This window comes from Homarus americanus, unplaced genomic scaffold, assembly GCF_018991925.1.
Source record: "Homarus americanus isolate GMGI-L3 unplaced genomic scaffold, GMGI_Hamer_2.0 scaffold1024, whole genome shotgun sequence".
Taxonomy (NCBI): Eukaryota; Metazoa; Arthropoda; class Malacostraca; order Decapoda; family Nephropidae; genus Homarus; species Homarus americanus.
The window spans coordinates 2,018,488-2,033,323 of NW_024715228.1; the positions used below are offsets into that span (position 1 = coordinate 2,018,488).

The 14,836-nt window shown below is 35.2% G+C and overlaps 1 protein-coding gene across 2 annotated transcripts; it reads right to left on the reverse strand.

The window, feature by feature from the left end:
- Positions 1–642: 642 nt before the first annotated feature.
- Positions 643–14,067, reverse strand: LOC121855774 (low-density lipoprotein receptor-like). 2 transcript variants are annotated; one of them, XM_042350895.1, is made up of 17 exons: positions 13,911–14,067; positions 12,265–12,365; positions 11,739–11,892; positions 11,092–11,195; positions 9,762–9,890; positions 8,049–8,319; positions 7,720–7,850; positions 6,693–6,834; positions 6,328–6,490; positions 5,971–6,111; positions 5,480–5,698; positions 5,085–5,289; positions 4,715–4,867; positions 3,758–3,938; positions 3,418–3,593; positions 3,000–3,194; positions 643–2,481 (listed from the first exon to the last, which is right to left on the reverse strand). In XM_042350895.1, the coding sequence occupies exons 1-17, from the start codon at positions 13,978–13,980 to the stop codon at positions 2,452–2,454; spliced, it is 2,565 nt and encodes an 854-aa protein (XP_042206829.1). In that variant the 5' UTR covers positions 13,981–14,067; the 3' UTR covers positions 643–2,451. The 2 variants fall into 2 exon arrangements, with proteins under 2 accessions (XP_042206829.1, XP_042206823.1); XM_042350889.1 differs by having other exon boundaries at positions 3,418–3,641.
- Between the last annotated feature and the right edge of the window lie 769 nt (positions 14,068–14,836).

Sequence of the window (14,836 nt, forward strand, 5' to 3'; positions counted from 1 at the left end):
GTTTTAAGGTTCTTGCACGAAAGATGAAGAGTATACAGTACATTATGTAAACAACACCGTGTTAGATGGCCAGGACTACGCTACGCTAAATTTATTTATTTATTTTTTCTGCTAGAATCCATCTCAATTCCATATATTGGAAGATTCCAGTTATCAGAATTCCATTATTGAGGGGATCTACTGTACTGTACTGTACAGTACAGGTGTTCTCATATGAAAATTTTCTGCTCTGATATGATAATTACTCCCAAAAATACTTTACCCAAATTTTCAGTTCCATGATTAGTAAAAAAATACTTTACTAGAGAAGAATTTTATGCTTTACCGGTATACAGTATGTTGTCGAATGTAAAATTGGTAACACCAACAACTTAACCCTTCATTAGCCCCCAAATCCAAGTCGAAAATAATACAGAAAATCTAAAATGGGTCTCTCTTTTTCTTCTCAGCACCACAAAACTCTCACTTAAGCTTGCCAGCCATTTTAAAAGGAATTACAAACGGAGATTTTGTCAGTACACAGCGCAATCACTAACGTCGGAACAAGAAAATACGTAATTTGAAAAAATTTTGGTACGACTGCGGCGGTCGTAGGTCGAGGAGTACCTGTGCTGTATTATAAAAGGTAAATTATAGTCTTTATATTTATTAAATTTATTATTAATAATATATCACTGCTACAAAAGTAGAGCGAAGTGTGTTGCCATTGAAATAGTGAAGTATATAAATATACAATATTCAACTAATGGCTTCAGTTAAAACACTGGTGTCCGAGTACAACTCAACACTGTCCAGGGTAAGTCTCATCTTACTAATAACATTGGAATCTTCATGTAATAAACATCGATATTTGGGGATAATGCCAACTATCCACCACAACTTCTAAGACAATTTGAGCTTTAGTTCATAACAAATGCACAACTATATACATAAATACAAAAATATAAAATAAATAAATACAAAGATTTCACACCTCATACAAAATAAGTGCTGTCAAACAAATTGCATTATATTCAACAACAATGTGTCTAAAACACAAGGAATGGTTCCTTACATACTTCTGGGTGGTCATTTTAACAAAAAATTTGCTACAAGTCACTATAATAGGCACCTATTCAATACTAGGAAGAAGCTATACTGACACTAAACTTAGGTAGTGGTTGATGAGATGACTACAAGGATGATTGATGATCAGAGAGGGAAGTTCCCAAAACTCGATCTCAACTCTAGGTCGAGCCTTCAAAGGAACTAATGCAATCTGAGCTGATAACTTGAAACAATACTATTTACACTATTTACACTATACAATTATATCACAGACAGAAGTAGCACACTAATCCATATCAAAATACCCTCCATTCTTCTCCCCATTTAGTTTAATGCATATTAAATAAATACTCGTCATTTTTTTAAGAAATAAACAACTGCAATTATCACATACAGTACACATGTGCTAGCTATTAATACTGTACAGTATTTGGTATAAAATGCACTTTCTAGTGCATGCAGGATGCACCTTAATGGGCCATTGTTCTAAGTATAGAAAGGAGCAAGTAAATTACCACAATTGTCCCAAATATGATAACCACATCAGTTGCTAAATTTTTGGGAGAAAACTGTTTTTTGTGCACTCCTCAAGAGGCAACTGTGTTTATGCATAAAGGTATATCAAAATGGGAAGTGCCTTATCAGTTAAACTTACCAGATGCACCAACCTAAATAAAAATGCTGAGAATTTTTTTTTAGCATCACTGTACTACAACTGCACTAACATTTCTCACAACTGCAAGACATTAAGTTCCATGATAAAAAAATATAAAATATGAGATTATGAAGTATTGGATGAATTAAGAAAATCTAATTACTCATTCCTCATCTATACACCACAAAAAATCTATTACACTATAAAGAACACAACTTCCTTTTCTGTCTGGATGCAAAACAACTAAAAAAAAACACCTGACAAAGTGTTTTACATGAATTACCAATGAACAGTGGAAAACACCATTTGTTTTACAATCTTGAAAGCAAATCCTGAGAACAAGATATGAGAATATCACATGGGATCTTCATGACCACCACAATAGCTTTTCAGTAGCTAATACACCTTATACTATAAAATGTATTGATTATGTCCTAATTGTTATGCAAACTTTAGTGGTCTATTGGTTTTTGTAAAACCTATTTTCTTAAGGGTTTGTCTTCACTTGATATGTAATCTGCTATACTGTATATCTAACCCTTAATGTAACCTTGATATTTGCAGCTTATTAAACTTTTCAGTTTGACTGGTTTTAAAAAATATATTTGTTTTAAAATAAGCAGACTTACTCACTCAAATAACTAATGAAAGAATCCACACGAACAGTAGTTCTCATATAATCGCTTCTTTAACGATTTATCCTGTGACTTAGTTTCTAGATAAAGTGTCCTTTGTATAACATTCGAAGCTCACTTCTTGGGTGCCAAGGGAACATCATCCTATAAACAGAAAAATCATTACAGCATTTATTTAAAAAAATTTTAAATAAAGTTTCTGATTCAGGATAGTAATGACAGGTTTTAATATATAAAGAAATACATGTTGAGGCATGTTCAGTGTCCATTTAGATCCATAAAACCATGGAAAATGGCCATAGAACATTTACGATAATTGTGTTAAATTATTTCAGATTTTTTTCAATGGATTTGTTATGAGTTTTACAAATTATTATTACCTTAATTTATTTTAATTTAAAACTATTTTTTTTTAATAAATGACTATTTCTATGCAAAGTGATTTATATTAAAATTTTATGGAATGTGTCATGTTTAAGTGATAATGAAATAATCATAAACCAAGAAATAAATTATTCGTCGCGATTTCAAAACTTAAATTTTTGTGCACATTCATTAACTCGCAATTTATGGACAGATTTGTGTAATGAATGTTTTCATTTCCTGTTTTACAAGCTAATAGATGTATTTACCGCATAAACTGATCCCATAAATTTACTTACATCATCTATTATAGGTGCTTCAGGTCCTTCATTGTAGTGATAACCTTGTGGGTTGTACAGCAGCTCATCCTGACCAATGATGTAACCACCACCATCCATTTCTTCATCAGTTGTCTTACGATACACTGGGTTAGGGAAGCGGAAGCGGGTGTGAGGCATGACCCCTTTTCGCACTTTCCACCATCCGACAAACAACTGCGGATAAAAAAAAAGTTTCAAATAAGGTTAAAACTATTACAAATACATTAACTTTTAACCAGTTTTATAATACAGTCCTGTATGAATATACAGTATTAAGTGTCCACCAATTTTTTTTTTACAATCTGTTAATATTAATGTGTAGAGAAATTACCATAACCAAATATAAAAATACTACAGTAATACTGTACAGTCAAAACATTTAAGAGATTAAACTTACAGCAGCAGCCAGTGCTAGCACTACTGTAGATCCAAGAGCAACACCAAGGATCATTCCAGATTGAGGGCGATCATGTTCTGGGTGATTATCTTCTGGGTGATCAACATGGAAGTCTGTACGACCATCCTTCACAACATTCTCAGGAACGGGAGGAGTTATTGTGATACTGTCCACTTCTGGAATGCCAATGTTGTATTCAGTTGGACTGACAACAGGTGGCAAATCTGTATTATGTGAGGCTAATATGAAAGAAAAGTTTACGAAATACAGAAAAATACAGTATCTTTCCATTATCTCACAGATATAATTGAATCATTAACATCTTCCATGTGTGACTTACCAATCTCAACACAGGTGATAGAATCTCTGGTTGAAAGCACCAGGCCATCTGGACAGAAACAGAGAGGAATCCCCTCTGGACTACGTACACATAAGTGGCTGCATATGTGAGAGGAGCAAACATTATCTCCATTTGGCTGCCGATTCTCATGGTACACATGTACTACCTTTGGCGACTCAAGCTGTGGAAAAATGATTATGTTGCCTTAAACAAAATTTTCAATAATATTGTATTTTAAACCTAAGAATAAGATCGTTTTACCAATTTTTCCATCAACAATCACAGTTTGTTTCAAGACATATAATGTACAGTAATCCTCTGATTTACATGGGGGTTACTGAATTTGCATATCTTAATAATTTACAATATGCACCAACACACACTACTGTACAGGGTATTCATTCAGTCTGTCATGTGTACAATCTGGCTTTGAACTAGCTCCTGCCTTTTTTAACTCAAAATATGCATACAGTATTTTCAATGATGTAGGCACTATAGTAATCGGAGGAAGCCTGCTTTGATTGGTACCTACACTGGATAACACCCTTCCCATGGCTGACATATGCCAGCACTTGAACCCAGGACATAGTAGTAAGAGATACAAGAGTTAATAGTTAAGAACATGTAGCATTAGAGTTGTGATGTACAGGTACTGTTGCAAAATGTAGATGAACTGTTGTAGAGAACTTTTTTTTTTCTCGGGAATTAGCCCACCCAGGCACAGGTCACCGACCAACATGTAGTACTGCTTTTATAGTGGATATGTAGTATTATTCTCATAATAGTAAACATTATATAAAATTGTTGTAGTAAATGTGTAATACTAGTGCTCTGGTGAATGTGTCATGCCAATGTTGTAGTGAACATGTGGTACTAATGGTACTATTATCATCAAATTAGTTATGTTTTTAGTTAACATAAATGTAGCTTTATATAATATATATTAGGATCACTTACCAAATGTCCTGCAGACACATTCTGGATGTCTCCCCCAGTGAATTTGTCTGCACTATATAATGCAAGCATTGACCAGTCTGTCCAGTACAAGCGGTCTTCAAACACTGTTATGGAGTATGGCAGACGAAGTACAGTTGGTGAGAAGAGAATAACCTGTAAACAGTAAAAATGGTTTTATAGCTGTACAGCATCTATTTTTTAAGCTCTAAATTTTGTATTTCATTTAAACTACATAGTGTTAATGTCAATAATGCCTGTAGCACAACATGTTAGGTAAATACTAAACACCATGCATGCCACTTAACCCCAACATTGAGAGTACAGTACCGAAATCTATTAAAAATAGCTTCTTTAACACATCAATACTGACCTCAGTTTGTGACCCGTCAAATCTTGACTTGCTGATTGTGTTGAGTTTACCATCACACCAGTAAATGTGTTTACTGGAATGGTCGATTGTGATTCCATTTGGCCAGTAAACATGTGGAGGAGTAACAATTGCAGAGCGGTCACCTCCATCTAGTCTAGCACGCTCAACCTTGGGCGAGCTGCCCCAGTCAGTCCAGAATATATATCTGTGTAGATACAGGAACATTTTATTATATAGTAGTATGCGGTTATATCTTTCACTTCTAAGTTTATAAGATTGTTATATAACATGTTAAAAATTATACTGTACCAGGTTGGTATGAGTTAGTGTATACAGTACATATTACCTGTATACAGTACTTTAGATGCAAATGGCATATACTATACTGTACTAACCCATCTAGTGGACTGACAACAATAGCTCGGGGCTGTCCTAAATCCTCCTCTACAACTGCCTTGGACCATTTGGCATCCCACGAGATCATCTGAATCCTGAAGTTGATGGAGTCAGTGTAGTAGATGTGATTGTGGATCCAGTCTATTGCCAGACCGTCAGCAGACACATGTTCCCCATCCACCAACACCTCTCGCACTTCAGTATTGGTCATGTTGGTTCTGGAAAAGTTTGAGAACAGTTTTAATTTTATTTTTAATGACATTAAATAACATAAGGTAAATAGATATTTTCATATCTTATCAATTAAGTAATAACTCCAAAGAAAATTAATAATGTTTAAATGTAACAGCACAAGCAGGATTTGTGTATCACAGGAATACTTCATTTGCAGTTATATACCTAGGAAGCCAATTCACTGAGAAGACTAATTTTTATAAGCCTAATATTGTGCAGTATTCACTTCAGGACTTAAGAATGCTGTCAAACTTACCTTATGATCTTGTTCTCTTTATTATCAGACCAAATAATCTGATGACTGTTGTACAAGTAGTCAAGAGCTGTGGCTCCTCGAGTTTCACTCACAACAGACGTCATGTCACGGTCTCTCAACCGGAGGCTACGAATGTCATGTCTGAAATTTAAAAAATAGTCGACATGATCAATATAATTTTTAGGTTGCAATTGAAAATTTGATGTGCAAGAAGAAAAACGAGAGAATTTCTACTAAAATCTTCTACTGCACATTAAATACAGGTGTGTGGGTATACAGTATTTACCATTGCAATTTAATTTTCCAATCTTTTGTAAATGTATTGGAAAACTATTTTTAAACCATCTAATACTGTACCTGTGTGAGAACAGGAGGTATGGTTCCCCAGAAGACGCCTTACAACGGGTATAGTTTCTTGGATCTCTCATGTAGCCGAGAAGACAGGAACAGTGGTACCCACCCATCGTGTTTGTGCATTTTTGAGAGCAAATTCCAGGAATCTCCAAACATTCATCAACATCTGCATGACACAAGCTTTCATATCAGGAGAGGACCAAGACATATAGCTTTCATATCAGTAAAGGATGAAGACAGTACAAATTATCCATTTAGTAAATTATCCATTTAGTAAATTGTAGAGAAGTTGGTATAAAGGCCGTACAAAAGTAATGTTAATATAAGGCTAGAACTCCACTAATGTTCAGCACATATAAGGTGCCTACCTTCACATGTGTACTTTCCATGAAGACGATAACCAATCTGGCACTGACAATAGTAGCCTTCTCTTGTGTCCACACACTGCTGAGTACAGCCACCATTGTTGCGCTGACATTCATCAGTTCCACAAACCTCTTCAGACTCGTCCTGAATGTGATTAGTACAATAAATCAGAGTTGCTTGTAAAACAGAAATGTATTATAATTCCTGTAATTTATATAAATTAGATGTTCTTTGAATGAAAAGAGTAAGTTCTTGTTTTTAAAGAGCACAATATTAAACCCGTAAGAAGTGAGCGAGATCACAGGTCTCTCCAGTCATGTTAATCTTCAGAGAGATGCTGGGACAAGTGCTGGGAAGACCAATGGTATGCAACAATAGTGTTGAATGTACAGTACTGTATATTGTAAAGATTCTAGCCTACTTGCTTTTGTACTGAACTGATTTGACACAAGTACTGATACTATAATAATTTAGGTGGAAGTTTGCCACACTTTTCTTCAGCAAGTTGTCTCTGAAATAATTTAGAAAAAAAACGGTGTACTGTAAATAATTATGTTGTGTTTAACCGTGTTAACAATATTTCCTTAAACCACACTACATAACTAAAATCCTGAATGAATCTGATAAATTGTCTTGCTTAAGAATATTTGTAAAATTAATTCTATAAAATTTTCCAAATTTGTATCCTAATTCAAATAAGAAAAGAAATCACAATGAGCTAAGTGATATACCATAAATGTCTGCATTGTCACGATTACATTCCATATTTTAAACCCAAAAAGAACATTAGTACAGTATACGAGTTCATGCCGATACAGTAATAACATTCTACAAATCTATGTTTTCAATGTTATACTTCTATATATTCCTAAGGAAATATAGCACTGTAATGGCTAATGCAGTCAGTATTTATCTTCTTTGTTTTGCAAGATATCTGCATACAACTTTCACTTTGTGAAGCCTAGAGAATCTATTAAAATTGAAAATTATTTGTAAAAGAAATATCTGTGAACTCAAAGAATGTCTTACCTGCCAATCACCACAGTCATTATGGTTATTGCAAAGTTTATCACGAGGGATGCACTTGTTTTTTGCACACAGGAAATGTGTTGTAAGATTGCAGGACGTATTAGTCAATTCAGGTGCAGGTGGTGGTGTAGCTGAAAAGAACAAATTATAAAATCTCAAGAAAGACTATGTACAGTAAAGCAGTAAGTATATGCATCAATATATGCACAACACATACACCTGTACATTCAAAAACAGTTATGTCCATCTTGGAATCGCCTAGTTCTCTGACTTTTTACTAAAAGCTCATTTCTCTTGTAATGTTCAGTAAATAAGCATGAAACACTTACGACAGTTGGTTTCATCTGATCCATCTCTACAATCATTTCTGCCATTACAGCGAAGATATCCACGCACACACTGTTTGTTTTCACAAGTAAAATGAGTAGCAGGGCACTGTGAGCATCGTGCTGGCTCTTCATCTTCACCATTTGGACAATCTTCATCCCCATCACACAGTTTAATGTTCAAGATACAGTAATCTCCACACTGAAATTCATTATCCCGACAGGTGGGCCTGGGAGTGGTAGTGGTGGTATTGGATGTTGAGTTACCACAAGCCTGTAAGCAAGTAGACAATTGATGTATTAGAACTATTTCATATTTATTTTTACACTGTATTATAGTAATGTATCTGTTAACCATACCACATTTTTCACTTAAAATTAAGGCTAAGGTCATTACTTTTATATTATTTCGTTGTATTTCCATTACAAAACTTACAGGAATAAAACATGAACTATAACACCTATCATCATAATCTCGTACAGTCCAAAGATTACTGTAAATGAATAATTAACTTTCTTTCAGTGGGAGGCAAGTCTGTGGCACCTTCTTTTAGAAAACCATTATCTATAAAAATATCTGAGCTTTCAAACTTCCTCTGTAAACCAGGTAAGTGTTCAGACCTTTCGTTTTTTCAAATAATTAAAATTTTTTGTATATTTTCAGTCAGTAAAAGCTGGGTATAATCACTTTACTTTTTACTTTTATCCTCTTCACCATTGATCGGCTCGTTAGCCACTTGGGCAATCGGTCACGTCACTGTTACGTGCTGTTGGCAAGTACTGGACATGCACAGGCTCCTGAATGTACCTGAAACTGCTGCAGTGTTTGTCAAGTCTGGTCTTGAAAGAGCTCACACCCCGTGCCGTCACAACACTTTCTGGTGGATTGTTCCAAAAGTTCGCAACTCTCACTCCGAAAAAGTTTGCCCTCAGTTTTCTGGACCTGCGGCTTCTCCAATCTTGAGCTGTGACCCCTTGTGGGGCGAGCGTCCGCCAGCTCCAAGTAAGGACACTCGACTGAGTAGTGCCCCTTGAGATGCTTATACACCTCAATTAGGTCACCCCTTGCCCGTCTGTAGTATAAGATAAGCAAGTTCAGGCACCCCAATCTCTCAGGGTAGTTGAGGTGTCGAAGTGCAGGCACCAGTCTGGTGGCCCTCCTTTGAACATTTTCAACCAACCGACAGTCCCTAGCATATCTCGGGGACCAGACGGGGTGACAGCACTCCAGATGGGGAAGCACTTCACTCTTGAAGATCGTTACGAAGGACGAACCATCTAGATATCTGAACAACCTTCTTCTAAGATCCAATAATTTATTTGCCTGATTTACCTTCTTCTCGCAATGGCCCGAGAACTTCAGCTCATTGTCAACATACACAGCTAGGTCCTTCTCACATTGTCTCAAATAATGCAGTTTCTTCATCCCGTTGGGACATATGATACGCCTCTTTACCGTTGGTACACCCCAAGTGCATCCTCTTGCACTTCGTGACATTGAATCTCAGCAGCCATTTCTTCAACCATTCTTGGAGCTCACAGAGATCCTTCTGCAGCTGTCTTTTTAAAATATTTCTTAAGCAATATTTATGTCTACATCCAAACTGTTGCAATGCTCAAAACTTACAACATGAATGATTGTCCTAAACTAGTTTGCCACCTACTTCAGAAAATTAATTTATTTACGGAATATTCTTTATAACTTCTCTCACTCACCTTCTCATCAGAACCATCAAGACAATCTCCAACTCCATCACAGAGCCATCGGGAAGGAATAATCATGGATCCAGCTCCACAGCGGAACAAATTGGGTCCAAGTGTTGTGGTTTTATCAGCTGCACAATCCTGCACACAATCAAAAAATTTATAAATTTTAAAATAATATTAATGTTTATATTGAAAACTTATCATTAAGAATGATATACAGTACAGGTATACTATATCATACTTATCATCTATATAGGCCAATTCAAGAGATTCCATTGCTAAAACCTTATGTTCTCCCAGTACATATTAACAGTGACTGTAGCATGAGGATATTTAAGATACTAAGTGAGTAACATTCCTAAGTATTGTGAATAACCATGAAAGATCCACCAAAGTAGAGTCTTGGCAAGACTAAACACAAGCTAAATTACATAATGAAGAAGCACTATAATACTATGCAGGTAAGAATGGAGTTTCCCCTTCTGTAGAAGCCGGTTACAACATCAGCAAGATTTGTCTGAACCATTTCCTTTAGTGTTAACTTAACATACAATACTGTACAGTACAGTTCCAATATTTTGCTTGCATATTTCTATGATTTTATGGAATTTTGTAATTATTATTTAATACCATGGTAATAATAGCCAGGGGTATTTAATTATAACAGATACCAACTTAACATTTCAATGGTTTCCATTATTTCTCATATGGTTCCCCATGATTATTGTTACATCTCAGTATCCTCGTGCTTGTCATTTAAAGCGCACATTTACTTCTCACATTTCTTTGGATTACTCTCTACCCTGAACTCCAAAATGACTGGCAAGCAAAGTGTTAGTGAACGTGATGGCAGTGGTAAGCCGAAGAAAGCTTGGAAGGCGATTTATTTGCAAACTAAATTGGACCGTACCTAAATTTGAATAGGGAGTGAAACTCGGGGAAATCACCATATATCTCTTGTAATTTTAAAATTACAGTATTAATTTATTGCCTGCAATTCACTTTTATGTGTATTACTGGCTTATAATTATCATGAATTATGTACAGTACACCAAAAATTCTCATTAAAAACTGGTTTGTAGATTTTTTTTTTTTTTTAGAAATGTACAAGGGTATCTCGGCTTTTATAATGGGAGTCTAAGGGAAAATGGGATCCACTAACAAAAAAAATTCGCGAACAGAACCCTTTCATAAATCAGGGATTGCCTGTAGACCATGTACAGTACTGCAGGTACTTTTATTTTGCTGCATTATGCGATTTGAAAAGGTTTTGTAAATGCTATATATTACAAGGTTTGAAAAATGTGTACGAGGTTTGCATGTTTACTGTATATCTTACCTCATCAGAGCCATCAGAACAATCCTCCTCACCATTACACCGCCAGGACCCAGATATGCACTGCTTGTCACTCACACACTGGAATTCCCCAGGTCGACATGAAGCTGTAAGAAAGCAATAGTTTAATAAAGAGTCTAAATTTTAAACTACGTACCGCAGAACATCACTTGCAAGCCATTTCATGCTCACAGATAGTATATTATCTTTAAAATACAATAACTGTACAGTCACCCAAAAAAGTCCTGTCGCGAACCATGAACCCCGAGATTCAGACTCTTGAATCCGAAGCATTTATGGACAATGTATCATTGTCTACTGCTTCGGGTTCACGAGTCTGAATCGTGGTTCGTGACAGACTTTTTTGGGTGACTGTACCTAATAAGATAAAGCATATCTTAAATGACTCCTCTTACTCTTTCTGGAGTGGTACTGTATCCCCCAAGAAGTATGAGCAAATATTTTATTTTAGTAAAAGATGGTCATAGAGAAATGACTTTTTTTTAAGGTGGGACTACTCCCTAACCCAGAAAATATTTTTGGTGTGTCAGTCAAGAAAGATGGGCAGAAGGCTAACTAAGCCAAAAATAATGCATGGGCAGAGGGTTAACTAAAAAAACCATAAGTAATGTACAGTTTAAAGAACTTACAGCAGTCCTCTGAGGATTCATCAGTGTTGTCGTTACAGTCATCTTGACCATCACATTTCCACAAATTTGGGATGCAGTTTCCATTTCCACATTCAAACTGGGTGGAGCGACATCCAATCTCCTGTGTCTTGTTTTGGTTAGGGCAGTTTGCTGGCTGGAAAATGATACTCATAAGGAGATACATCCAAATTTAGTGAGATAACCTGTCATAATTGTTATAATAATATCAACTACAGTACAGTACTGTCATTTTGTGGCTTTACCACCACTACTGTAATATTAACCAATTGAAGGAAGGTTAAAAGGAACTTTTTATGAATTAAAAAAATATTACGATGTCTAACTTCTAAAGATTAGACATTAAAAAAAAATATATAACTAATCAGATATCATATTATAGATTTTCTAATAAAACATATAATAAAAGAATTAGGCAATAAAAAAAAATATGTATTGTATACAGTAAATATAAATGTAAATATTAGTAAAACTGTACAGGCTTATTACTCGGTGATTCAAAACTCACCTCTTCATCAAAACCATCATGACAGTCTGGGTCACCATCACACAACCATCTTTTAGGTAAGCACCGGTTAACATCACACGGGAACTCGGTACTGCGACAAGCTGGGAGGGTAATATCATATGTTAGATAATGCCTTTCAATTACTTATTTAATCCTTATTCTTACAACTTCATTAACCTAGCTTACTACATGTCGTCTCGACATGTAACATCTACTGAAGAACTTTGACAGTCGAACTCTTATTAGAGTAATTGATAATTTCGAGTTTGGTGACTTTGGCTAAACCTGTTCTCGAGTTTTTGACTTGTACTTCATCTTGATGATATACAGTACATTGATGTGATTCAAAGTATGGTCTTACTTCCTTTGTCTAGGATTCAGTATCTACAAAATACTCCCAAAGAGTACAGTACAATAAAACCCTCATAATCCGGATTAATGGGGGGCCTAGTCCGTAATCAGTGAATTTCCGTAAAGTCTGGATTAACCAAGAAAAAATCAGACAATCCGGATTGCTGTGTGGTGCACACAAACAACAGCCCCAGGCACTTTGTTTACGAGTCAGTAACAGTTGCAACTTGCACTGCTGCATCAGTTATGTGTGCAACTCTTAACTTCTGTGAACTTGTGGACTAATTACCAAGGCTTCCATAGGCAAGACAACTTCAAAAGGAAGTCAGAGAGGAGTTTACCTTGAAGGACAAGCAATAAATACATATATTATATTGTAGGCAAGTGATTTTTTTTTTTTGCTTCTACGTGGCTAGATTCCTCATTAAAAACTTAGGAAGTTGAACTTCTACATTAAGTGTAAACCATTTCTATACCGGGAACTCATTTTTTCTAAAAAGTGGCTTCAGGCTAGAACTTTTATGGAAAAGATTATCTACCCGACTTTTGTCTCCTAACTGATATTGAGCGAAAATCTTAACTGGTACTGAGCAAATGTATTTCGTTAAGGTACTTTTATCTCTTAACTTGCATTGAATGAACGTTTCTATTATAGTTACGACAGCCTCAGTAGTTAAGATGCTTTTGCTTTGGGTTAAATGAACTAATTAGGCACATTCTTAAATTCCAATGAATGTTCATCATTATTTAGAACCATTCAGAAACAACACCTTACAAACACTTTCACAGGTCACACCAGTAGATGGACAAGACACCCCAGAATGTATTAAAAAATATCCATACTTTAATTTGCTAAAACGTAATTATTTTTTAACAAAAGTATAAATTAATAAATCTTGAACTGGAGTCCGAAAAATCGTGTAATACGACATTCGTATGAAAATATGTTATTGCCATTTTTGGAAATGGGAGTTATAATAGTGTTAATACTTCAACATAGCACAAGTCAGTAAATATAATATTGAATTTATATGAACACAAGTCCGTAATCATATTAGTTCATAATGGATGTTAATATAGTAATAGCAAGTTAAACTCATCCTAATGTACCACGTATGACTGGATAAAATCAGACATCACACAGGGTAACTATACTTGTAAGCAAAAGTGGCATATAATCCATTAAAACTTCACCTAAGCTCTAATAATATTACAGTAATAGTATATTACTTGACAAAGCAGTTAACACTCAATATTTTAAATGCTGAAAAAAAATCGTCTTAAACTGTACATACCACCCGACACCAGCCCCGCCGAGGCACTAAGTAGTATTATTAAAGTCTTCATTTTTCTTCTCGCAGCCATTGATCAGCACCTACACACTCAGGATATTAGCACCATGTGGTAGCTTCTCACACACTCATGCTCTGTAATGGTCAACTCCTGTATTTATGGCCAGCCGAGACGCCATGAAATTTACGGTGACCTTAAAAACATTCACTATATTACGTTCAGTTTCATTTTGTTTCATACAGCTACAACACAAAAATAAAAATAAACATGATTAATTTAGGTGTTTCATTACTTACTGAAAATTTACGAAACACTTATTATGTTTTTTCTTAACTTTTGACTACATGAACTATAAAAAGCTATAAAATAAAGTCACCGGCAGATTTTTTTCAGCGCGCATAAATTGGTTGCCAATGAACTGCGCAGCGACCTCAGAAATTTTTAGGGTATAAAATTGCTGTAAAAATTGAGTCTGACCAGTTTACTTGATTAGAAATTAATAAGATGGACCAATACAATTAATTCACATAGCAGCTCTAAGGAAAATTAATTATTGCACTGAAGGAAAAATATATGACAATATATTCACCTCCTAGCCCCGCCCACTACGACAGGCCAGCCAACCTTTCCGTGCAACCCAGTTGTAAATAAACATTGCGAAAATTTGAGTTGCCATCATGTGAGAAATATTACCCCCATATGATCTTTAAAATCATATTACATGCGTCGCAGAAGTTGGGTTTTCGCAGCCAATTATATTCAGCAATTCAAATCATTCTCCAATAAAGTACAGTCACAATGTATTTGTAATTATTTGATATACAGTATTATGCATTGCATTTAATTTTGATGAATTTGAATTCAGTTTAGCTTAACTTTATTAAAATTTTCAGGTTTTCATCTTCAGCTAAAATCTTAATATGTTAGT

What these genes read in the sequence shown, in the direction of transcription:
- LOC121855774 (XM_042350889.1), bottom strand. Translation starts at nt 13,980, where the DNA reads ATGGCTGCGAGAAGAAAAATGAAGACTTTAATAATACTACTTAGTGCC. An exon ending in TGAATCCTCAGAGGACTGCT is followed by an intron (nt 11,196 to 11,738) that starts GTAAGTTCTTTA and finishes GCTTTCTTACAG; the next exon opens with CTTCATGTCGACCTGGGGAA. An exon ending in ATGTGTCTGCAGGACATTTG is followed by an intron (nt 3,939 to 4,714) that starts GTAAGTGATCCT and finishes ATTTTTCCACAG; the next exon opens with CTTGAGTCGCCAAAGGTAGT.